Raw genomic sequence first — 25,566 nt, forward strand, 5'->3', positions numbered from 1 at the left:
GATCTAATTGAAACCTGTCGAATGTTGAAATGCCTAGATAGAGTGGATGTGGACAGGATGTTTTCTTTAGTGGGGGAGTCTAGGACCAGAGGGCACAGCCTCAGAATAGAGGGATGTCCATTTAAAAGGGAGATGAGGAGGAATTTCTTTAGCCAGTGGGTGGTTTATACGTGGAATTTGTTTCCACAGGTGGCAGTCATTGAGTGTATTTAAGGCAGAGGTTGATAGATTCTTGATGAGTCATGGCATGAAAGGTTACAGGGAGAAGTCAGAAGAATGGGGTTGAGAGGGAAGTGGATCAACCATGATGAAATGTTGGAGCAGACTCAATGGGCCGAACTGCCAAATTCTGCTCAAGTATCTTATCGTCTCATGGATATTCAACCCTAATGAAGTATTCAAACAAAAAATGTTTAATTAAATGATATATTTACAACATGACTAAAACATAAAATAACCAACAGTTTACAACGGTCAGTATTTACACTGCACAGGGTTTAAACCTGGTCGGGTTTCACACAGGGTTTACATTGGGTTGGGTTTACAGAGGGAATCAGGCAGGTTTTACGCTGCAGGGTTTTTCACCACGCACTGTGCACTGTTCTGAGTGACCTCGTGTATCCTCGATCAATACTGGTTTTTTGATACACAATGCTCTACTTAAATCAAGATTGGTTGTCTGATAAACCTTGTGCAGCTGGATTCTGGACTTCCTGTCAGATCGCTGGCAGAGTGGGCTCCCTCACCTCCAACTCTCTGGTTCTTAACACAGGAGACCCTCAGGGCTATGAACTGAGTCCCCTCCTTTACTCCCTGTATACCCACGACTGAGTCGCCACCTACAGCTCTAATCTGCTGATTAAATTTGCAAATGACACTACATTGATTGGTCTTATCTCAAACAATAACAAGGTGGCCCACAGGGAAGAAGTCATCTCTCTGACACAGTGGTGTCAAGTAAACAACTTCTCCCTCAATTTCGCAAAAACAAAGGAGCTGGTTGTGGATTACTGGAGGAATGGAGGCGGGTTAAACCTTATTGACATCAATAGATCTGGGGTTGAGAGGGTAAACAGCTTTAAGTTCCTCGGCATACACATCACCGAAGACCTCATGTGGTCTGTACGCACTAGCTGTGTGGTGAAAAAGGCACAACAGCGCCTCTTTCACCTCAGTTGGTTGAGGAAGTTTGGTATGGGCCCCCAAATCCCAAGAACATTCTACAGGGGCACAATTGAGAGCATCCTGACTGGCTGCATCACTGTTCTAGTGTAGGAACTGTACCTCCCTTAATCGCAGGACTCTGCAGAGAGTGGTGCGGACAGCTCAACGTATCTACAGTTGAGAACCTCCCATGATTCAGGACATTTACAAAGACAGGTGTGTAAAAAGGGCCCGAAGGATCATTGGAGACCTGAGTCACCCCAACCACAGACTGTTCTAGCTGCTACCATCCAGGAAACGGTACCACAGCATAAAAGCCAGGACCAACAGGCTCTGGGACAGCTTCTTCCACCAGGCCATCATTAATTTGAGTGCATTTCTATGTTATATTGACTGTTCGATTATTATAAATTACTATGATTGCACATTGCACATTTAGACAGAGACATAACATAAAGATTTTTACCCCTCATGTATGTGAAGGATGTAAGAAATAAAGTCAATTCAATTCAATTAAGTCAATTCAACACTGTCCAAGTAACACCTTCTCTTCCACTGTCACTGGTTGTCTGATACACACACTGTCCAACTTTCTCTTGCTGGCCAAGACCGAGACTGATATCACTACCTTGGTAACACCACACATGGCCAACCTCACTGCATCTGGGTTTGCAAGCTGTTCCCATGGTTGAATTCTGGCAATGGTAAGGAGGCCCAGCCCCAAATCAGCCCTAATGGGGGCAAAACTTTCCTCAGCACCACCGCCTTTGAAAGCTGGTGACAATCTTATAGTTTTAAACATCTTTGACATTCATTAAAATGGATTAACAAATTAAAAAGTGAATAATTTGAAATCTTTAATAAATTAACTCAAAGCATTTGAAAACACCCGTTTATAATTGTAAACATTATAGCCAACCAAAATGATTGAAACAGTTGAAATACTTAATCTGATGCTTTTGTGCTTGATGATCTTGTGCTGCAAAACTACTGATACCAGTTGTGGTCACAGAGGGAGTGCTTGGAATGTTAGGAGCTACATGTGAATCCAACATGGTTCCAGATTCAGGCTTCTGAACTTTCAAGGCTGCCAGCTTTGACAAGAATATTTCAGACTCTCTGCTGTGCAGGGGTTAAATAGCTGTTCCATTCCTCTTTAATGGACCTTCACCTCTCCACTCATCTGTACACACCTTTATCTCTGGACAAGTGGTCATTTATATCCTAAAGTACAGCCCTCACTCCACCTAATCAAATCCCAACATGTATAAAAAAAGTTGTGGGAAATCTCTTTTGCACTGCCTTTTGGTAATCCTGACCCTGAATTATCCCCAAAGCTTCAGCAGGCTTCTTCCCCTGGTCTGACATGTTTAACACACCTAGAAATAAGCCCATCCTTCCTTAGCTCTTTGTAAGGCCTTGTGACACAGCACTGAGGATCTGTCCACCCCACTCACCACACATTGCCCGAATACTTCAGTTTCTCTTTATATACTTGAATAATTTTGCTGTCCTGACTGCTTCTGTTTTCTTTCCGAATCTTTTCATCAGTCTTCCCGTCTTTTTGTTTCAGTATTAGTGCATCCAGCAGAAAGTAGTTGTGAAAGTATTTAATGGGAGCTGTACAGGTTGTACACAGGACATACAATATTATAGCACAGGAACAGGCCCTTCGGCCCATAGTGTTGTGCTGACCAATTAAATTATCTGATAGAAAGGGAATCGAGGAACTTGCTGATAGACTTATATACAGAAAGGCAGTGCAGGCTCCAGAGGCTCTTAAAATCCCTAGATGGTTGGGGGTCTCGATTCGGTATCCTCTGAATTATTGTCCCATTTTACTTTGGATGGAGCATATGTCTCCTCGCATACATTTTAACCTGCTGATTCATTACCAGCTATTCTCTCAGTGCTGTATGGGCTGAGTTGAGCTGGTTTCCAGTTAGCGGGATTCCCTCTGAGCTAAATAACATGTAAATGGGGTAAACTGGCACCAAACACCAGAAGCCAAACTTGCCTGGGAACCACACCTGTCCGGGACCCACACCTGTCTGGGACCGATCTTTGATCTGTAAATCTTGTACATCTTATTTTTAAGGTAACTTTTTTTTATTCTTTCTTAATTCTCTTCTAATATTTGTATATCTGTGCACTTGTAATACTACTGTGACACTGTAATTTCCTTTGGGATCAATAACGTACCCATCTATCTGTACCTGGCTGAGACCCACATCTGTCCAGGACTGACACCCCTCTCTGAGACCAACACCCCTCTCCATGACCCACACTTCTTTGGGACTCACACCTGTCCAGGACCTACACCTGCCCGAGACCCACAACCTGTCCAGGATCCACACCCGTGTCCAGCACCTACAATCTTTTCTGGGACTCACACCTGTCCAGGACTTACACCTGTCCAGGGGCCACATCCCTGTCTGAGACTCACATCTTCCTGTCCTCAGTTGGACAGGAGCTCTCACTAGGCACCGTCAGCAGAGAACCCAGCTTCTTAACTTAGCTTCATTTAATTGAATTGCTATTTTATTTAAATATTTGCTAAGAATCTTCTCTGACTTCTTATTTGTTTGATGTTTTACAGTGAGCTGTCTGTGGGTGACCACGTTGGTGCCTTGGTTATCCAGGGTCCTGCATCCCCCCACACACTAGAAGAAAAAGAGGTGGGAAGTTGCGGTGGGAAAGGTGAAGGGAGGATGGGGGAAGGTGCAGGGATCATGTGGGAGACTGATGGGTGGGGGAAAGGGAGAGTCAGTGGGTGTGAAGAAGTTGGGTAGGAGAATGGTGAAGAATGTATGTAGAATGAGGGATAATTGTGAGGATACTGGGAAACGTGGGGCATATGTGAATGGGAAAGGGTGGGGGTTCCTTGACTAAGACCTTTTCCATATTCTTCCTTGTATGTTGGTCCTGAGAGGCATCACAGATCACTAGAACAACAACTGCTCTGTTTTCACCATGCCAGAGAGAAGAAAAACAGATTTGCTTACAGCTCTAGATACCCAAGTATGATCCAGATTTCAGGATCCTATCTGTTTGGAGTGTGCATACTCTACCTGTAACCATGAGGATTTTCTCTCACATCCTAAAGTTTGTTAACAGTTCAATCGCCCTTTGAGTAGTGCAAAAGTAATGAAAGGTTGTTAATCAGAGGGAACATTGCAAGCATTTAGGGAAGTGCAAGAGGGGAATGGGACTGGCAGACTGAACACATTGGGTTACTTTACACAACTTCATGAAATCTCCCACCACAGTGCACCAGGACAGCTGCTCAGACCCCCCTGCGAAAATCTACAGATCCTCACTCTCAGACAGCGTGAGGGGGTGCTGGTTACATGGAAATGGCAGAGGAAACATAGTCCAACCCTGACATCAAATATCCAAAATTTAGTTGACTGACGGACAGTAACTTGTGGACACTGAGAATGGGTTGGGATTTAAGTCAGATTTAATGGGTAGTTTGCTTTGATTTTGAATCAATCAGCAAATTAATCATTTTCTTTAATAATGTAATTCCTTTTGTATTTATTTAATTTTTGATAAACAGCTGAACCCTGTTCAATCTTATTTCCATTTCTCCCACTGCTTTCCTCCCAGTCCTTCTGGCTTTGCCAATGACACGACCTTCCTCTAAACTAATCTGTAATCCAAATACGCTTCACTCCACGCACTCCTTAATCAGTTAGTCTCTGGAAATCAGTTTTAAATATTACAATAAGATCATCAACGGCAAACTTGCTGACTGTTTAAAATTCTGCCCCATGGGAAGAGTCCTCTAATTTCACCTTTCTGAATGAGACTCTCACACCAAGTGCTAAGTAAAGCGGCTGACTGTGGGCACAGTTCTCCACTGAAGTTTCTCCTCTAAGCAAACAATGGTCAATCTGTCCATCACAAACTCCTTAAAACCATCTACATCTCTTTGATGCACAACTAATTAAATAAAGCACATCATACCCACTTTATCTCATTTACATTAACCTGGAGTAATGTCAGTTCAGTCTTCCTGTAGTTGTCTCCCGATCTCCATGCACTAGTTCCTCTCTTCAGCACTCCGGACAGTGTGTTTACCACTGTTGTCCTTCCCTCCCTGAAGGTGGATGTAGTTACCCCACCTTGAGACACTGTTCCTCACTCATTGGCCAGGTGGCCCAAGTGTCTCCGTCACAGGACCACTCTCAGCTACACCAGGGCCAATGCTCCCCTTAAAGTTAGCAACAGAAGCCCTGCCTACAGTGTCAAGGACAGGTTCAGTACCCTGACCGGACATTGGTGGAACCTCAGAAGTCTTCAGTATTATCCTCTGGTCTCCCTTGCACTCCTTCCTTGATACCATCCTTAGTCAATAATTGCCACTGGCCAGTCCCTGTTAGATGATTTTCTCCCAGGTGGGAGGCTACTTCTGCGCATTGCCCTTGGCGTTGAGACTGTTTAGCTCCACTTGCCTAAAGTTTCTTCGTGCAGGAAAGTTGCTGGGATCTGTTCTCACTCCAGGACCACGTCTTCCCATGTGATGGCCTGAGTTGCAATAGCTGCTCCCATGTCCCAGCTCTCCCCACAAACCCCAACCAGCTTACATACCTCACCCTGGGGTATTGGGTGAAGCAACCACCATCCACAGGGACCACAAATAGGGTGAACAGTGCTGATCCTGGGGGTGGGGAAGGGGAGAAGGGGCATGTGCTGGGCTGAGTCGGATGTTGGGGTGGACGGAGAGGGGAGCTCTCTATCTGAGACCCTAGTCCTCGGGAGTTAGGCCACTTACCACCAAGCGTGGCGAAGAATCCCTCAAAGTTGCAGCCAGTGGGTCCGAAGACGAAATAGCCATTCATGGAGGTGATGACGGTAGTGGTGAAGCCACCAAGGACCATGAAGAGGTCGGCCACGGCCAGGTTGAGGAGGATGTAATTGAGGGGCTGTCGCAGCTTCTTGTGCTGCACAGTGACATAAAGGGTGAGGAAGTTGATCGGGAAGCCTGTGATGATGAGGAAGAACATGTAGGCAGCAAGTACTGAGAACTTCCAGGGCTCGGCCAGGTAGTACTGGGGGTACTCAAACGGGCTCCGCACTACCCCCGTCTTGTTGGACATGGGCACATAGAAGTTCTCCCCCTCTGTACCGTTCATGGCTGCAGGCAGCTGTGGGTCTGGGGCTGGGCAGAGGTGGGGGGCGTCCTTCCTTCCTCCCGACGGATTCCTGGGTCACCCTGCTGCACTGGGAATGTGTCTCCTCTCCCGGAGCTCAGGCCAGCTTATAAACTCCCTGCCCAGGATTAGCATGGCCTCTGCTTGTCAGCAGAACCAATTTAGGACAACACACGGCAATAGTAATCCAGCCAGCATCACACAATATCATAAACTCATCAAGTTATTAATGCTACAGCCACCAGATGGAAGAGGGCGAAACCTTCTCTCAGAGTCAGAGGCAGCTCTTGTAAAAAAGTACACCTGGTGGTACAGGCAGAGTGTGTGTACCTGTATGTGTGTACCTTCCTTTGTGTACCTGTATGTGTGTACCTTCCTTTGTGTACCTGTATGTGAGTACCTGTATGTGTGAACCCGCCTGTGTCCATCTGTCTGGGTGTACCTGCACATAGCTTCTACTGCATTCAAAGTTGTGCCTATCAGTGTGTACCCAAGGTGTGTATCTGTTTGTGTGTACACTCACTCATGAGTATCCCTCTATTCCTGTGCACATCTACCTCTGTATTAGTGTGGTTATGTTCAATTTCAAGTTCAAGTTTAATTGTCATTCAACCATACATGAATACAGCCAAACGAAACAGTGTTTCTCTGGTGCCAATGTACAAAACACAGTACCAGCAGCACAAGGCACATTTAGTAACACATATAAGATAGTAGTGCACATACATTCACAGAAAAAAATATATATATAGCCCCTGAGTGACGTGTTCTGTAAATTGGTGGTGCTAGCGAGAACGAGCAGTTCTCAGCAGCTGGCGGATGAACGTACACACACACTCAATCCAGCCTGTCTTCCACTGAGCAAGCCCTGGAGGGCTGCCCTGATGGAAGGGGCCGGCATGGACGCCATACTACACTGCCTCTGGCATCTCTTTTCCTGAGCTGCTTCAACAAGCAAGCCTGTGGCTTGAAACTTAGTCTTTCTGCAACTGAGGCCACGCAGATCCCCCGCCACCTGTCTCCCCAGTAAACAGGGGAAACAGATTTGTAGTATTTTACATTACCAATGTCCAACAGGGTCTTGTGATCACAAGAAAAATGTCCAAGACAATCACTGACTGTTAGAAGCACACTGCTTTTGTGCACAAACTCCAATGCTTTCTGTAGCAGGCAGTAGCATGTTCTGCACCGCGTCCAGCTTCTCCAGCTGTCCGCAAACCAGCAGCTCGCTGATGTGGTAGATCTACAGAACCTGAAGTTCTTAAAGTCTAGCATTGTCTTGCGAGCATAAAAAAAGACAGAAGCACCTTTGGTTGGCCCTGGAGAGGCTACTGCATCTGAATACACAACCATCTTACCAACCAGGCTCCATATGAACTTCTTGTTATTAAATTAGACTGAGGATAAGTAGTTTTCAGATGGATTTATTTTAGTCTATCTATACATTCTATGGAGACAGTAGACTGCGGAACTCAACAATCCATCACAGTCAACATACATTGATTTCCCTCATCTATAGATTTTCTTGTGTTAATCCATCTCAATTTCCCTTTGAGGTAAATCCCATCAAAAAAGAAATGCGTTGCTTCCAGTGAAGCAAGTAATTATCTTTGAAAACTTTCACAGTGACACATGAGCATCCAAGCGAACATCAAACATTTTCCTGAAATGTTGTCTGTCCTTTTCCCTCCATGCGTACATCCTGAGTTATTCCTTCACTTTGTGTGTTTCTCCAGTTCGAGCATCTGTTTGTACCCACCATCTTGTTTTGTTTTTGATTTTTGTTTTGTTGTTGGTATTGGTAAAGTTAAATAACATGGGCTTCCAATTCAGGAAGATTTGAAAATCAATCCTCCATGTGACTGGTTTAAAAATTAAGTGGACAAAAATATTTGTGATATGTCCAAGTGGGGGGGAGCTGGATACAGGATAAATGAAAAGGAGTTTGATGTGTGGGGCCAGTGTGTAGGAATAGATTGTTAAGGAATGTTAAAGGCCTTTTATAAAGAAACGAGGAATAAGTAAGATTGGTGTGGAGAGTCCAGAGCAGGGTTAAACATGCAGAACTTCCTGTAATATAAAAGTAAACTAGATCTCTTCTATCTGTACATGATCCATATCCCTCTATCCCTGCATATTCATGTGACCGTCTAACAGCCTCTTAAACTTTGCTTTCATGTCTGCTTCCACCTCTGCTCCTGGCACTGCAGTCCGTTCCAGGCACTGTGCAAAAGATTACCTGTTCATCTCCTCCCCCTCACTTTAAATGCATTTACTCTAGTATTTGACATTTCTACCCAGGGAAAAGGATTCTGATTGTCTACCTTATCTTTGTCCCTCATAATTTTAGAAACTTACATCAGTTCTTCTCACAACATAAGTTTGTCCATCCTTTCCTTATAGCTGATATTCCTTAGTCCAGACAGCATCCCGGTAAACCTCTACTGAAATTTTTCCTAATCCAAGTGCAGCCCAAACTAAGTTTCATATAGCTGCAACATGACTTTCTGAACCTAATACTCCAATATCTGAACAACGAAGGCCTTCTTTACCATCCCATCTATCTGCATGAACACCTAGATGAGCTATAGAATTAAACCCTAAATTCCCTCTATACATCAATGTTTTAAGGAGTCACGCCATTGATGATATACTTTCCTCTTGCAGTAGCCCTCTCAAAGTAGTCTGCCAAGGAGTTTTGGCCCAAAACGTTGACTGTAGATGCTGCCTGGACTGCTGAGCTCCCCCGGCATTTTGTGTGTGTTGCTCACTTTGGTCAGAGTGACCCCTCCACACCTGCTCAGATTAAACTCTGTCTGCCACTTCTCCACCCATATCTGCCACTGCTTTACATTCTCCAGTTGCAGCTGTCAGAGATACAAAAAGGAGAAGTCAGCAGCTTTTAAAATGTTATTCCGATTGGCTTAGTTGCCACAGACTTTGCCTATAGAAAGAAGGTAAGGTCAAGTGGAGTGGCATTTTGGAGGAGCCATTATTAGAGTGCACCAGGGTAGGAGTTCAGAGCTGATGCTTTGGTTTGAGAGGCTTCAGCAAGAAGGCACAGTTGAGGAGCAGGTAACAATCATGTAAGGTTTTTATATTCCTGCTAATTTGTGACCTTTGACAGTGTAGATAAGGTGGCATAAACACAAGAGATTCTGCAGATGCTGGAAATCCAGAACAACAGACAGAAACTACTGGAGGAACCCAGCAGGTCAGGCAGCACACATAGAAATGAATAAATAGTTAACACTTTGGGCTGGCCCTTTCTGTATGTTTCTCTAGATAAGATGGCAGTCAGAGTAGTGGAATGCTTCCTTCTGCATGATGTGGGAAATCAGGAAGCCTTACGGTCTCCCAGCTGACTACATCTATTAGAAATGTACCCAGATGCAGCTCCTGACAGACCAGATGAAGGAATTGGAGCTGGTGCTGGATGTACTCAGGGTCATCCAGGAATCTGAAAGCATCGATGGAAGTTTACGTGAGGTGGCCACACCTCGGGTGCAGGCTGTAGATAAATGGGTGACTACCAGAAGAAGTAAAAGAGTACACAGTTAGAGCAGGATTCACCTGATCAGGTGTCAGGTCTCTCAGCGGGAGAGCATTTTGGAGATAGTGATCACAATTCTATCTCCTTTACCATAGCATTGGAGAGAGATAGGAACAGATAAATTAAGGAGGTGTTTAATTGGAGTAAGGGGAAATATGAGGTTATCAGACAGGAACTTAGAAGCATAAATTGGGAACAGATGTTTTCAAGGAAACGTACGGCAGAAATGTGGCAAATGTTCTGCATAGATACATTCCAATAAGACAGGGAAAGGATGGTAGGGTACAGCAACCATGGTGTACAAAGGCTGTTGAAAATCTAGTCAACAAGAAAAGGAAAGCTTACAAAAGTTTCAAAAAACTAGGTAATGATAGAGATCTAGAAGATTATTAGGCTAGCAGGAAGGAGTTTAAGAATGAAATTAGGAGAGCCAGAAGGGGCTATGAGAAGGCCTTGGCGAGCAGGATTAAGGAAAACCCCAAGGCATTCAACAAGTATGTGAAGAGCAAGAGGATAAGATGTGAGAGAATAGGAACAATCAAGTGTGACAGTGGAAAAGTGTGTATGGAACTGGGGGAGATAGTAGAGATACTTAATGAATACTTTGCTTCAGTATTCACTATGGAAAAGGATCTTGGCGATTGTAGGGATGACACAGTAGATTGAAAAGCTTGAGCATATAGACATTAAGAAAGAGGATGTGCTGGAGCTTTTGGAAATCATCAAGTTGGATCAGACTCCGGGACCAGATGAGATCTCGCCCAGGCTACTGTGGGAGGCAAGGGAAGAGATTGCTGAGCCTTTGGAAATTATCCTTACATCATCAATGGGGATGGGAGAGGTTCCGGAGGATTGGAGGGCTGTAGATGTTGCTCCCTCATTCAAGAAAGGGAGTAGAGATAGCCCAGGAAATTATAAACCCAGTGAGTCTTACTTCAGCGGTTGGTAAGTTGATGGAAAAGATCCTGAGAGGCAGGATTTATGAACATTTGGAAAGGCATAATATGATTCGGAATAGTCAGCATGGCTTTGTCAAGGGCAGGTCGTGCCTTATGAGCCTGATTGAATTTTTTGAGGATGTGACTAAACACATTGATGCAGGTAGAGCTGTAGGTGTAGTGTATATGGATTTCAGCAAGGCATTTGATAAGGTACCCCATGCAAGGCTTATTGAGAAAATAAGGAAGAAAGTAAGGGGACCTTGCTTTGTGGATCCAGAATTGGTTTGCTCACAGAGGCAAAGAGTGGTTATAGGCAGGTCATATTCTGCATGGAGGTTGGTGACCAGTGGTGTGCCTCAGGGATATGTTCTGGGATCCCTGCTCTTTGTGATTTTCATAAATGTCCTGGATAAGGAAGTGGAGGGATGGGTTAGTAAATTTCCTGATGACACAAAGATAGGGGGTGTTGTGGATAGTGTGGAGGGCTGTCAGAGATTACAGCGGGACACCGGTAAGATGCAAAACTGGGCTGAGAAGTGGCAGATGGAGTTCAATCCAGATAAGTATGAGGTGGTTCATTTTGGTAGGTCAAATATGATGGCAGAATATAGTATTAATGGTAAGACTCTTGGCAGTGTGGAGGTTCAGAGGGATCTTGTGGTCCGTGTCCATTGGACACTCAAAGCTGCTGCACAGGTTGACTCTATGGTTAAGAAGGCATACGGTGCATTGGCCTTCATCAACCATAGGATTGAGTTTAGGAGCCGAGAGGTAATGTTACAGCTATATAGGACCCTGGTCAGACCCCATTTGGAATACTGTTCTCAGTTCTGGTCACCTCACTACAGGAAGGATGTGGAAACTATAGAAAGGGTGCAGAGGATATTTAGACCATAAGACCGTAAGACAAAGGAGCAGAAGTCAGCCATTCAGCCCATCGAGTTTTCTCTGCCATTTTGTCATGAGCTGATCCATTCTCCCATTTAGTCCCACTCCCCCGCCTTCTCACCATAACCTTTGATGCCCTGGCTACTCAGATACCTATTAATCTCTGCCTTAAATACACCCAATGACTTGGCCTCCACTGCCGCCCATGGCAACAAATTTCACAGATTCACCACCCTCTGGCTAAAAAAATTTCTTCGCGTCTCTGTTCTGAATGGGCGCCCTTCAATCCTGAAGTCATGCCTTCTTGTACTAGACTCCCCCATACAAGGATGTTGCCTAGATTGGGAGGCATGCCTTATGAGAATAGGTTGAGTGAACTCGGCCTTTTCTTCTTGGAGTGGTGGAGGATGAGAGATGACCTGACAGAGGTGTATAAGATGATGGGAGGCATTGAACATATGGATAGCCAGAGGCTTTTTCCCAGAGCTGTAATGGCTAACACGAGAGGGCACAATTTTAAGGTGCTTGAAAGTAGGTACAGAGGAGATGTCAGGGGTAAGTTTTTTACGCAGAGAGTGGTGAGTGCGTGGAATGGGCTGCCAGCAACGGTGGTGGAGGCAGATATGATAGGGTCTTTTAAGAGATTCGTGGATAGGTACATGAAGCTTAGGAAAATAGAGGGCTATGGGTAAACCTAGATACTTTCTAAAATAAGTACATGTTCGGCACAGCATTGTGGGCCAAAAGGCCTGTATTGTGCTGTAGGTTTTCTATGTTTCTACATTTCTAGGATTCCACTGTGGCTATTTCCCTCAGTCTCCCCTTTGGATAGTGTTGGTGGGTGTCCTTTCAGAGGACAGTACCAGTACCCAGGTTAGTGGTGCTGTGCCTAGCTCTAACGCAAAGGAGAGAAGTCAAGTAGAGCCATAGTGATAGGTGACTCAATAGGAAGGAGTGCAGGTAAGTGTTTCTGTGGCCACACTGCATACTCCATGATGGTGTATAGCCCTCAAGGTCCCAGGGTTCAGGCTGTCTCACAGCAAGTGCAGGACATTCTCAGAGGGGATGGTGAGCAGCTGGAGGTTCTGGACCATATATAGTAGCTACCAATGACAGGGGGAGGAGAAGGGATATGATTTTAGGGAGTGAAATAGAAAGTTATAAAACAGGACTTCCAGGGGTGTAATTAGATTATGAAGACATGCAGTCCTCTTTTATTGTCATTTAGTAATGCATGCATTAAGAAATGATACAATATTTCCTCCAGTGTGATATCACAAAACACAGGACAGACCAAGACTGAAAAAACTGACAAAACCACATAATTATAACATATAGTTACAACAGTGCAACAATATCATAACTTGGTGAAGAAGTCCATGAGCACAGTAAAAAGTTCAAAGTCTCTCAAATGTCCCACATCTCACGCAGATGGGAGAAGGTTTATTGGGTTCTCTTTCAGAGCAGGTGGAATCTGTACAAAGAAGACCATGTACGGAACATCACTGATTATAGACCTCCAGCCAAACTTCCACCACAGTTCTCTTTCTTCTCTGGGCAAGGCAACTCTTAATCCAAACTGCAAAGTTACCATGAATCCTATGCTGGACTAGCCTTTAGCCAGACAAAAGGCACCCCTCACCATCCTGCATTACAGGGAGAATAATGCAGCATATTTAGTCTTCCTTTAAAATTACAACCTTCTATTACAGGCAACATCCTGGTGATTCTCTTCTGTGTTTTCTGTTGGAATCCCATCCCATGGTCTCTCTGTGCCTCAGAGCTCCTAAGCTCCATGCCAGTTATATTGCTTTGTATCTGCATTCAATAAGGAAAAGGAATTGGAAGGAAGTGAGCTCAAGGAGGGCTCTGTTGAGTCTTTAGTCAGAAGGTGGTAAATCTGTTGAATTTGTTGCCACGAGTGGCTGTGGAGGTCAAATCATTGGGTATACTTAAGGCAGAAATAGATAGGTTCTTGATTAGTCAGGGCATCAAAAGATATGGGGAGAAGGCAGGGGAGTGAGGATGACTGGAAGAATTAGATCAGATCATGATTGCATGGCGGAGCAGACTCAATGAGCTGAATGGCCTACTTCTGTTCCTATAACTTATGGTCTTATGATACTGTAGTTTGGATCAAGTCACTGTTATGAAGGTGGAAATGTTGGGTGATATGAAAAATGTTAAGGTTGAATTATCCAGGACCAGATGGGCAATATTCCAAGCTGCTTTGGGAAGCAAAGGGGGAGGAAGATATCTGACATCCGAGTGGATATTTTTGCATTTTGTTAGCTAGAGATGAGGCACCAGAAGAATGCGTGATAGGTAATGTTTGTCCTTTGTTTAAGAAGGGCAGCAGGGTAAGTGAGGTACCTACAGGCCAGTGAATCTAACATCAGTGTGAGAAAATATTGGAGAAAATCCTCAGGGATAAGAATTACGTTCATTTGGAAAGATAGAGACTGGTCAGAGATAGTCAGCGTGTCTTTGTATGGTGAAACCCTCTCTCATTAATTTTAGTTTTCTGAGGAGGTAACCAAGGGAACTGATGATGATAGGGCACTAGATGTTATCAATACATTAGTAAGCCATTTGACAAGGTCCTGCAGGGTAGGCTGAATCAGAAGCTTAAAGCACATGGGAACCAAGGCAAGATGGATCTTTGGCTTGATAATGGGTAGCACAGTGGTGACTTTCTGTTGGAAATCTGACTAATGTAGTAAGGCAGGGATTGGCGCTGGACCCTTCAATGTTTAGTTGTACTTTAATGACTTAGATATGAATACAGGAGGTATGTTTATTAAGTTTGTGAATGACATAAAAGTGGGTAGTATTGGGGAGGGTGAGCAAGATTGTTCTAGGCTACAGGAGTATCTGGGTCAGATACTCTCACCTAAGGCATGGTAGTGTAGTGGTTAGCACAATTGCTTTACAGCACCAGCAATCACCGATAATGGGTTAGATTCCCTCTGCTGTCTATAAGGAGTAGGTACAGTATGTTCTTCCCATGACCGAGTGGATTTCCTCTGAGTGTTCCTGTTTCTTTGAACATCCCAAAGACATCTGGGTTAGGGTTAGTGACTTGTGGACATGCTCTGTTGGTTAGGGTTAATGAGTTGTGGGCATACTGTGATAAAGAAGGCAAATGAAATGTTGGCAATTATTTCAAGGTCTCACCATCATCTACGACATCTTCAAGGTGCAATGCTTTGAAAAGGCAGGATCCATCATTGAAGACCCATCAGCCAGGACATGGCTTCTTCTCACTGTTACCATCAGGAAAGGAGGTACAGGCTTCTGAAGGTACACAGTCAACTATTCAGGAACTGCTTCTTCCCCTCTGCCATCAGATTACTAACTAAACACTGAGCACTACCTCACTACCTTTTTATCCTTTTGCACTATTTATTTAATTTAACTTAAATAATATACTTACTGTTTTTACAGTTTTTATTATGTTTTACAATGTACTGCTGCTACATAACAACAAATTTCACAACAAATATCAGTGATATTAAACCTGATTCTGATTCTGTTCAGCAGCAGAAACTCCCAAGTCAATCTCTTGGTCAGAGAAGAGCAGTGGCTGGAATCCATTTTGCCATTCAAAGGAGGATATGGCATTGGAGGACAAATGGAGGTTACTGCGAGAAATCTCTGCCCAAACCAGTTAGGAACTCAGGGTTGTGGGATTGGAAGAGACAGAGCAGCAGAGAGTTATCTCCAACTCTCGATTCACTTTTTCAATCTGGCTGTTAGATTGTGGGTGGAAACCTGGCTGTGACTCTGAAAAGAGAACAGAAAGTTTTCCAAAAGCAGGATGTGAGTTGTGGTCCTCAATTAGGCATTGTGCCCTGAGGAAGGTGTACAGCTTGAACGTGTGCTGAGGATGGCAGTTTCATAAGCCAATGGCAGTTTTGTAGAACTACCAGAATGGTGGTGTTTCCATCTGACAGAGACAGTCCAGTATTGAATCCATCAAGTGGTGGGACCAGGGGCGTTGAGCCACAAGCAGCAAGTAGAACAGACCAAGATGTGACATCTTGTTCTGGGTACATATGGGACAGGCAGAGATGAAGTCATGGACACCACCAAAATTATCTCTGTAAAAATGACATGGTCTGTTGAACCTGGATGGCCAACCAGGCAGCCAGGCCAACACTCTGGGGTGCACAGTAGCAGGGACAGACAACCAGTTGGGAGGACCCCTCCTGGGCCTGGATCCGACTTTTGGGCACCCCTCAGCTCTGCTTCTATTCCCTAAATCACTGGGGCAGCTTAGCATGAACAAGGAAAGATGGACCCTGGAATGGCACTGTCCACAGTGATGTCAGACTGGTGGAAGTGAGCATCTTACTGCTAGAATGGTAGGTGTGCACCATAGTAAAAATACTTGTTCAGTTTGTCTGCTATTTGCTAGTCTTTCGAATCCTCATTGATATAATTGGCTATCTTAACTTCATATTTAATTTTTTTCCTCCTTATAGCTTTTTTTGTGTTCTGTTGGTTTTTAAAAGTTTCCCAATCCTCTAACTTCCCACTAATTTTGCTCTATTATATGCCCTCAGTTTGCCTTTTACGTTGACTTTGACTTGCTTTGTCAGCCATGGTTGTGTCATCCTGCCTCTAGAATACTTCTTCTTATTTGAAATATATCTACCTTGCACCTTTCGAATTGCTCCAGAAACTCCAGCCACTGCTGTTCTGCCGTCATCCCTGTCAGTGTCCCCTTCCTATCAACTTTGACCAGCTCCTCTCTCATGCCTCTGTAATTCCCTTTACTTCATTATAGTACTGATACATTTGATTTTAGCTTCTCCCTCTCAAAATACAGGGTAAATTCTATCATATTATAATCTTTGCCTCCTAAGGATTCATAAGATCATAAGATATAGGAGCAGAATTAGGCCATTTGGCCCATCAAATCTGCTCCACCATTTCATCATGGCTGATCTAATTTTCCTCTCAGCCCCAATCTCCTGGCTTCTGCCTGTCTTCTCCTGTCTTCATGCCCTGACCAATAAACGATCTATCAACCTCTGCCTTAAATATACATAAATACTTGGCCTCCACAGCTGCTGTAGCAAAGAATTCTACAGATTCACCATCCTCTGGCTAAAGAAATTCCTCCTCATCTCTGTTCTAAAAGGACACCCCTCCATTCTGAGGCTGTGTCTTCTGGTCTTAGACTCTCCCACCACAGGAAGCATCCTCTCTACGTCCACTCCATCAAGGCCTTTCATCATTTGATAGGTTTCAATGAGGCCACCCTTCATTCTTCTGAATTCCTGTGAATACAGGCCCAGAGCCATTAGACGATCTTCTTATGACAAGCCATTCAATCCTGGAATCATGTTTGTGAACCTCCTTTGAACTCTCTCCAGTTGCAGCACGTCACTTCTAAGATAAGGCACCCAAACTTGCTCACAATACTCTAAATGAGGCCTCACCAGAAATTTATAAAGTCTAAATATTACATCCTTGCTTTTATACTGTAGTCCCCTTGAAATGAATGCTAACGTTGCAGTTGCCTTCCTCGTCACAGACTCAACCTGCAAATTAACCTTTCGGGAATCTTGCATAAGGACTCCTAAGTCCCTTTCATCTCAGATTTTTGTATTTTCTCTCCACTTAGAAAATTGTCTACCCTTTCATTTCTTCTACCAAATGCATGATCATTCACTTACCAACACGGTATTCCAGCTACCGTTTCTTTGCCCATTCTCCTAATCTGTCTGTTCTTCTATAGGCTCTCTAATTTGTCAAAACTATCTGCTCCTCCACTAATCTTCATTTGATCTGCAAACTTTGCAACAAAGCTTTCAGTTCATCCCCATCATCCAAATCATTGACATATAACGCAAACAGCATCAGTCCCAACACCGACCCCTGTGGAACACTACTAGTCTCTGGCAGCCAGTCAGAAAAGGTTCCCTTTATTCCCACTCTTTGTCTCCTGCCAATCAGCCACTGCTTTACTCACGTTAGAATCTTTCCTGTACCATGGGCTTGTAGTTTTTTAAGCAGCCTCATGTGTGGCATCTTGTCAAAGGTCTTCTGAAAATCCAAATTCCTTTACCTTAAGCTCCTTAATCAAATCTGTTTCATTACACAACTCCCAATCCAGGATAGATGATCCCCTACTAGGCTCAGCCATGAGCTGCTCTGAAAAGCTACCTTGTAGGTTTTCTACAAATTCTGCCTCCTGGGATCCAAAACCAGCACCAGCCTGATTTTCCCAATATACCTGCGTATTGAAATCTCCCATCACTATCATAAATTTTCCCTTTTTACATGCCATTTCTATCTCCCATTGTAAGTTGTAGCCCACATTCTGGCTACTGTTCGGAGGCCTGTATGTAACTCCCATCAGGTCTTTTTACCCTGGCAGTTTCTTAACTCTACCACAAGGATTCTACATCTTCTGATCCCATGTCACCTCTTTCTAAGGATTTGATTTTACTTCTTACCAACAGAACTGCACTACTCCCTTTGCCTTCCTGCTTGTACTTTCGATACAATGTGTATCCTTCAATGTTAAGCTCCTGGTTATAATCTACTTTCAGCCTCAACTCAGTGATGCCCACATACCATATTTGCCAATCTCTAAATGCATTACAAGATCACCTCCTTTATTCCATTTACTGTGTGCATTGAAATATAACACCTTCTGTTCTGTAATTGTCACCCTTTCCGATTTGTCCCCCTGTTACACTGCAAATCATTCTACTGACTATAACTTTGTCCTATCATCTGTCTGTCCTTCCTGACCGTCTCACTACACACTGCCTCTACATGTATACTAACAGCTCCATCCTCAGCCCTATCACTCAGTTTCCCATCCTGCTGCCAAGTTAGTAAACTCTCCTCAACAGTTCTAGCAAACCTACCCATAAAGAACCTACATTTTGGCTCCTCTCAGGTTCAGGTGCAGCCTGTCCCTTTTGTACAGCTCATACCTTCCCTTATATCTTTTCTACAGGTCATACCCTTAGTAGTAGCAAAAACTAATCCAAAATACAAAACCATTGCCGCTATCCTGCGACCACCACGGGATTGTTATACTTTCATGATGTACCCTCAGCTCCAATGAAATGATTGTTCCAAAGAGTTGAATTCCTTATTTCGATCGTTTATTAACAGTTAACAAACATACAATCTTGAAGTGAGTTTCAGTGTTATCTCAGCAGTCAGCAAAGCTGTGACCTCTGCCGGCCCCAAACTACAAACTGCCACAAGATATGTAACTTATTCCCTTTGCCTTTACCACACCCCCACAATGTGACTAGTTGCCATAATAAACATAACAGATGTGCAACACAAAATATAAAGCAAATAGAGAACAGATACACCGCTTCTACATTCCAGCTCCCTACTTGTTATTCTATAATAATTACAACTACATGCTACTAAGGCACAGGAAACATGAAATCTTAACATTTCACAAATGTCCTCATTTGTCTCCAGACAAGTTATGGAACACTCATCTAGGCCAGAGATTACTAGCACTTAGTTCTCTGCCTCCTATAAAAGACAGATCTCAATTATAGGTTGATCGAAACAGTTAGTCTTGGTCTTAATACATATTTGTTGTACAAATCATTTTCCGTCTAGAAAGCCTTGAATGATTCTTCCCATGATTGATGAGTTTTGAGGTGCTGTGTTGTCAACTATAAACACAATATCTCCTGGGAGGAAATTATGCTTTATACTTGATTAATATTCCTGCAAATACTCCTTGACCCATCACTTCCAAGACAAGTTTGACATGTATTGGAATTGCTTCCATCTGCTTCCTTTCTGAACTAAGAAATAAGAGCAAGTTCTTAAACCTAAGAATCCAAGCCACTGTCTTCTTCAAACATGTCCAATTTGAGAAGTGATGGATATCACATATTATTGTATCCAACTCTTCCCCAATGTGTGTGACATTCATTGTAGAAAACTTCTTGACTTCTGGATCATCTAGAGGAAGTCCTTCAGAACAATCAGGATTCACAAGCCATTCACTTTCAGGCCGAAGAAGATATTGAGGTCCTGACTTGATGTCCAAGTCTTATTCTTCAGTCCTCTGGATGCCACATCTGCAGTGTTGATCATAGTATTCATGTACCTCTATTGGGGTGCCTGTGAGATTTTAAGAATTTCTGAAACTTTGTTAGTAACAAAAATTTGGAATCTGGATGTTTCATTTCTAGTATACTACAGCACAGGAGTACTATCAATCCAAAACACTGAGTCCTGAGGCTGCATATGAAACTCCTTCTTCCACAATGTATCCTTCTGACTTGCCATCATAGCAGCAACGAGCTCCATATGAGGGATGAAAACTGACTTCAACAGATTTTACCTTGAACAAAACCACTGTGCTCATGCAATAATAGTCACTACTCCACAGCCATCTTCACTCACATCTGAAAAATGGCATAACTGTGCACCAGCAGCTTCATCTAAATCCAAAGGTTTCAAACATCTACATAGTTACCTTGAAGTCTTTCAATTGACAAAGTTCTTCCAGCCAGCTTGTCCACTCAACTGATGATGTTCATGTATCATCCTAACTAAGTCCTCCCTTGCCTAGGTCTTGTAGGATCTCCTTGGTAGGTAGCTCTACTGGACTCAAAATTCCTAAAGGTCATAGATGGAACCAACTGTAGAGAGGGTTCACCCTTCTGGTAAACTGTCTATTTTGGATTGTGATCTTAAACTTGAAAATATTGGACTTAATATACCATTGCCCGCCCAGTGCTCTCTCCACCGAAGGAATATCTTGATCCAAATCCAAATCTTACACATCTTTTAATCTTGTAATTTTGGTATCACAGATAGCACACTATGTCTGCTGAAAACCACCTTTAACACAAATGAATACAAGGTCATTATAGAGATACAGGGCTTTTTCTTCAGAAGACAATGACATCAACACAGAAACAAAGCAAAACCTTATCCACTGATTCACAGATGAATTGTTCTTCATTATCTTCTGCGCACCTTCTAAAAGTAAAATTGGCACAACTCAGTGATAAGGTTGCTCCAGAGAGATGTATCACCAATCTAAAGTCCACCAATGTAGTCAGCGTGAAATTACAAAACCTTCTTGAACCTCTCCCTTAGATTCAGAGCACCCTGCTCAACAATCTTCCAGTTATTAGGCATGTTTACATCCTTCTTTCTCAGTCTTAAACTAATCTTATACTGATCTTCCACCAGTTTTGCTGAACTTTCTACCAGCTCCATGTGATTTTCTCTTGACTAACCAGGTTGTTTCTCCTAACTTTCAGGGAAATCTGATGCCAAAGCTCAACCAAGCATGAAACAGAAGTCCCTGCGGTTGAGCATAGTCTCTTCTGCAATGATCTTGCTTTAATGGTCTATTAATGGTCCTGCCCAGTACTGTTCTGACTGCATGTGATCTATCATTAACACTGCAAATCACATGCAGCCGTTCTTTGACCTTATTCATCCCTGTTGTGACAAGAATACACATAGATGTTAGCTGTCCTGTGTGATCAGCAGTTGGTCTGCCACCTGTCTTCGGGAGAGAGAGAGATAAGGAAGACAATGGAGCAACATTTGGAGATGTGTAATGAAGGGACGGGAGAGAGAGAGCTGTCTAGAGCGGCTCCCCCTTTGAACCCTGAACTGTTTGAAGTGATGGACAGGCGATACCCCAGCAGGGGGATAAAAAGGGACAGGTTCGCTAAGGCAGGACACACACGACACCACGAGGTAACGAGACCCTGGAAGCGGTGCCCCCCCACCCCCGCAAGTCAGTGGGAGTCGTTTTAGAAGGCTGGTTGCGAAACCAAGCCATAGACGCACAGGGTGGAAAGGTACGATCAGCGGGAACCCGGTGTGTGTCCGCCCTTGCTTGGGTGCCGGGTTCACTGCAGAGGATCGACCGCATCTGGAGGAGGGGTCACAGTCGGTGACCTCAGGTGACATCACAAAGGACCCGCCCGAAAGCTGCTTGTGAGCAATATCGCCGGTCTGTGAGTGGAAGCCGTTTTGAATGATCAGTCGTTCTCGTTCTCTCTCTCCCTCCCCCCACGTTGTCCATCGCCATGGCAACGATTACTGCGAACTGAACTAAATTGAACTGGACTTTGTGTCACTTTGAAATTGGTCATTTACCCCTAGACAATGATAGAGCTTGATCGATCCTGTTATCTTAATTCTGTGCACATGTGTATTTATCATTGCTGAACTGTTGCATTTATTATCCTTTCGATTACTGTGTTGCTTGTTTCTTTAATAAAACTTTCTTAGTTCTACTAATCCAGACTCCAACTGAGTGATCCATTTCTGCTGGTTTGGTAACCCAGTTATGGGGTATGTAACATAAGTGGGGGCTCGTCCGGGATTTTGAACGCTAAATTTGGGACGGAGTAAATTGATTGGGTCAAAATTCCCGAAAGAAAGAAAAGACAAACAGCAGAAATGGAGGCTGAGGAATTTATAAAGGCGCCGACCTTGGAGGCATTAGAGGATGCCAGGAAAGTGGAATTGGTAGCTGTGGCCAAACGGTTGAATCTTGCTAAGGGGAAGTCGACAATGAGGAGAGAGGAGATACACAGAGCTATCGTAGAGCACTATGTATCAAAAGGTGTGTTTCCCCAAGGCGAGCTGGAGGTGGTGTCTATTGAAAAACCTGCTGGAGACGCGGTACAGGTGCAGCTTGAAAAACTGAGACTCGAGCACGAGTTCCGGGTACGGCAGTTGGAGCGAGAAGAGAAAGAGAGGGACAGACAGTTACAGCGAGAAGAGAAGGAGAGAGAGTTAGAAAGGAAAGAGAGAGAGAGGCAGTTGGAGCGAGAAGAGAGGCAGTTGGAGAAACAGAGGGAAAGGGAATTCAAGCTGGAGAAGTTAAGGTTAAGGGCAGAGCAGGGGCTCGTGCCGAACCAAGGTGGAGGGTTCCGGGCGACCCAGGAGGTTAGGCTGGTTCCCCCATTTGACGATACCGACGTAGATCGGTACTTTCTCCACTTCGAAAAAGTGGCTATAAGTCAGGACTGGCCGAGGGATAAGTGGGTTGTTTTGCTTCAGAGTGTACTGAAAGGGAAAGCCCAACAAGCTTACTCAGCTTTGTCCGCGGAAGATGCCCAGAGGTATGAGGTGGTGAAAGAGCCATCCTCAGGATTTATGAGTTGGTCCCGGAGGCATACCGGCAGAGGTTCCGGAATGCGAGGAAGCAATGGGACCGCACGTATTTGGAGTTTGCCCATGAGATGCAGACATATTGTGAGCGTTGGTGCGCCTCGAAGGGGGTAGACCGGGATTATGACAGACTGCTACAGCTGATCCTGATTGAGCAGTTTAAAGGTTGTGTCCCTGAGGGTATGAGACCCTACCTAGATGAGAAAGAGGCAGCCACGTTAGCCGCAACTGCTAAGTTAGCGGATAAGTATGCGTTGACGCATAAAATGAAGTTTGCCCCGAGTATAGGCTACCAGAAGGGTAGTCAGGACGGCGGGGAGAGTCCGCTGGAAAAGTCAGAAAGTAAGCCGGGGACTAGTGAGAAGGATAAGGTAGACCGGGAGCAGTCTGGTAGGAAGTCTACTGGGGTCGTCTGTTATAATTGCGGGAAAGTCGGACACTTTGCGTCCAGGTGCTTTGCCCCAAAGAAGGAGACGGGAAAAGGAAAAATGGAAATTTTGACTGGCTGTATCGAGCTGGTACACGAACCGCTAGGGAAGGACAGGTCTGCCAAAGTTCAGGAAGGACGCGAGAAGTTTATCTCGGCCGGATTGGTGTCAGTGAAGGAGGGGTTAAAACCAGTTCTAGTGAGGATCTGGAGAGACACGGGAGCGTGTCAGTCACTAATACTGAAGAGTGTATTAGAGTTTAGCTCAGAGACCCAGACTGGGGAGGTAAAGGTCAAAGGTATTGGGGAAGGGACAGAGTCAGTCCTTTTGCACCAGATACACTTACAAAGCAACCTGGTCTCTGGACTAGTCACGATCGGGGTGAGGTCCGAACTACCGATGAAAGGCGTGGAAGTCTTGCTCAGTAATGACATCGCTGGGGGAATCGCGTTCCCAGTCGTGAGATTGACAGGTCAGCCTGCCAGCATTGAGGCCCCGCCCATGGACTCACAGGTTCATCACGGGACTGTGGTAGTGAATTTAGCTGAGACGTTTCTGCCAGCCTTGTACGGGAAGGGGGTAGAAAGTGAAAAGAAGGAGTGTAGTGAGGCAAGAGGTAGTGGGGGAGCTGGGACAGACGTAGCAGTAGCCAGGAAAGAATTTGTGCAGACACGGGAGCGAGACGAGGGGCTGATGGTTTCGACAGAGACAGCTCTCTCTGACACAGACTTGGCAAGGGAACTAGTAAGCTATTGTGTGGGGGAGGAAGTGCTAAGGAAGCAAGGGAGACCAAGTAGGAGTGGGGGGTGGTGTAAAAGAGTTATGGGGATGAGGTTTTTAACCTGGCCCACGAGGTACCCCCCGGTGGACATTTTGCGGTACTGGAGGGAACAGTTGGTGGAACCATGAAAGAGGTTTACCGGCTGCCCAGGGGGAAGGATGTTATTGATTATGACCGACGCGAACTGAGACGGTCACAGGCTTTTGATATGCTAACAAACCTACTCGGTGTTAGCACAGAAATCAATGAAGCTAGGGTCCCCCCGATAAGAGAAAAAAACCATTTTGAAAAGATGAGTATGGTATCGACCAGATGGGAGAAGGCTATTGTTTTGGCCAGGTCTGCTGATAAGGTCTCTCCCTTAATCCCCGAACAAAGCGACTCTTTAGGAGAAGTAATTAAACGACTCGCACCCGTGTGTTTGATTGTCCCGAGGCGATGCAAAGAACTGGGACGTTGGGTGGTGTCTGTTACAATAGGAAAGCCTAGTAAGCAACACCATATAGAATGAGTAATTCAGTGACTAAAGGGCTGACGAACACAGAGGTGTGTATTGGCAATTTAATACGGCTGTCTGAAGCCAGCTTGATAGTGAACCTTGAAAAAAATGAGTTCGGCCACACGAAGGTCACTTACCTGGGAATTGTGGTGACACAGGGGCAGCTGGCAGCGATGCAAGCTACAGTGCAGGCTATCGCTGACCTCCCAACCCCGACAGACAAGAGGGCCCTCAGAAGGCTCTTGGAGAAGGTGGGGTACTGTAGGAAGTTTTGCAATAACTCTGCGGTCACTACCCCTCCCCCTCCTACTAAGCCCTTGCGAGAGAAAACTAAGTCGAAATGGGACGACCCTTGTTATTGTGGTCCGGGACAAAACCAAATGAGAGATTACATTGATCGCAATTCATCAGTGTTTTTAGCCACTATGAAGTTTGCTAAGTTGGAGCCTGGTCTAAGGGATTATTAATAACACATATAAAAGGGATGGAAAATGTGATTGCTGACTGTCTGTCAAGGTGCTGACAACTTCAAACTCGCTGTGTTAGCCAAATAGCTGATAAAGATGTATATTTGTGTGTGTATCAAATAATGTATTCATGTTTGTAATTTTTACCCCCCAGTAAAAATCCTTAAAGCGGGGAAGTGTGACAAGAATACACATAGATGTTAGCTGTCCTGTGTGATCAGCAGTTGGTCTGCCACCTGTCTTTGGGAGAGAGAGAGATAAGGAAGACAATGGAGCGGCGGGAGTTGTTTTGGAAGGCTGGTTGCGAAACCAAGCCACAGACGCACAGGGTGGAAAGGTACGATCAGCGGGAACCCGGTGTGTGTCCGCCCTTGCTTGGGTGCCAGGTTCACTGCAGAGGATCGACCGCATCTGGAGGAGGGGTCACAGTCGGTGACCTCAGGTGACATCACAAAGGGCCCGCCCGAAAGCTGCTTGTGAGCAATATCGCCGGTCTGTGAGTGGAAGCCGTTCTGAATGATCAGTCGTT

At 44.6% G+C, this 25,566-nt stretch overlaps 1 protein-coding gene across 1 annotated transcript in view; it reads right to left on the reverse strand.

Moving 5' to 3' along the window:
* LOC134356700 (rhodopsin) overlaps positions 1–6,305 on the reverse strand; it is a 143,828-nt gene extending 137,523 nt beyond the window's left edge. The window contains exon 1 of the mRNA XM_063067743.1: positions 5,945–6,305. Within this exon, the coding sequence (XP_062923813.1) occupies positions 5,945–6,305 (361 nt within the window). The remainder of the gene's footprint in view (positions 1–5,944) is intronic.
* Positions 6,306–25,566: the final 19,261 nt, after the last annotated feature.

This window comes from Mobula hypostoma, chromosome 15, assembly GCF_963921235.1.
Source record: "Mobula hypostoma chromosome 15, sMobHyp1.1, whole genome shotgun sequence".
NCBI classification, from domain to species: domain Eukaryota; kingdom Metazoa; phylum Chordata; class Chondrichthyes; order Myliobatiformes; family Myliobatidae; genus Mobula; species Mobula hypostoma.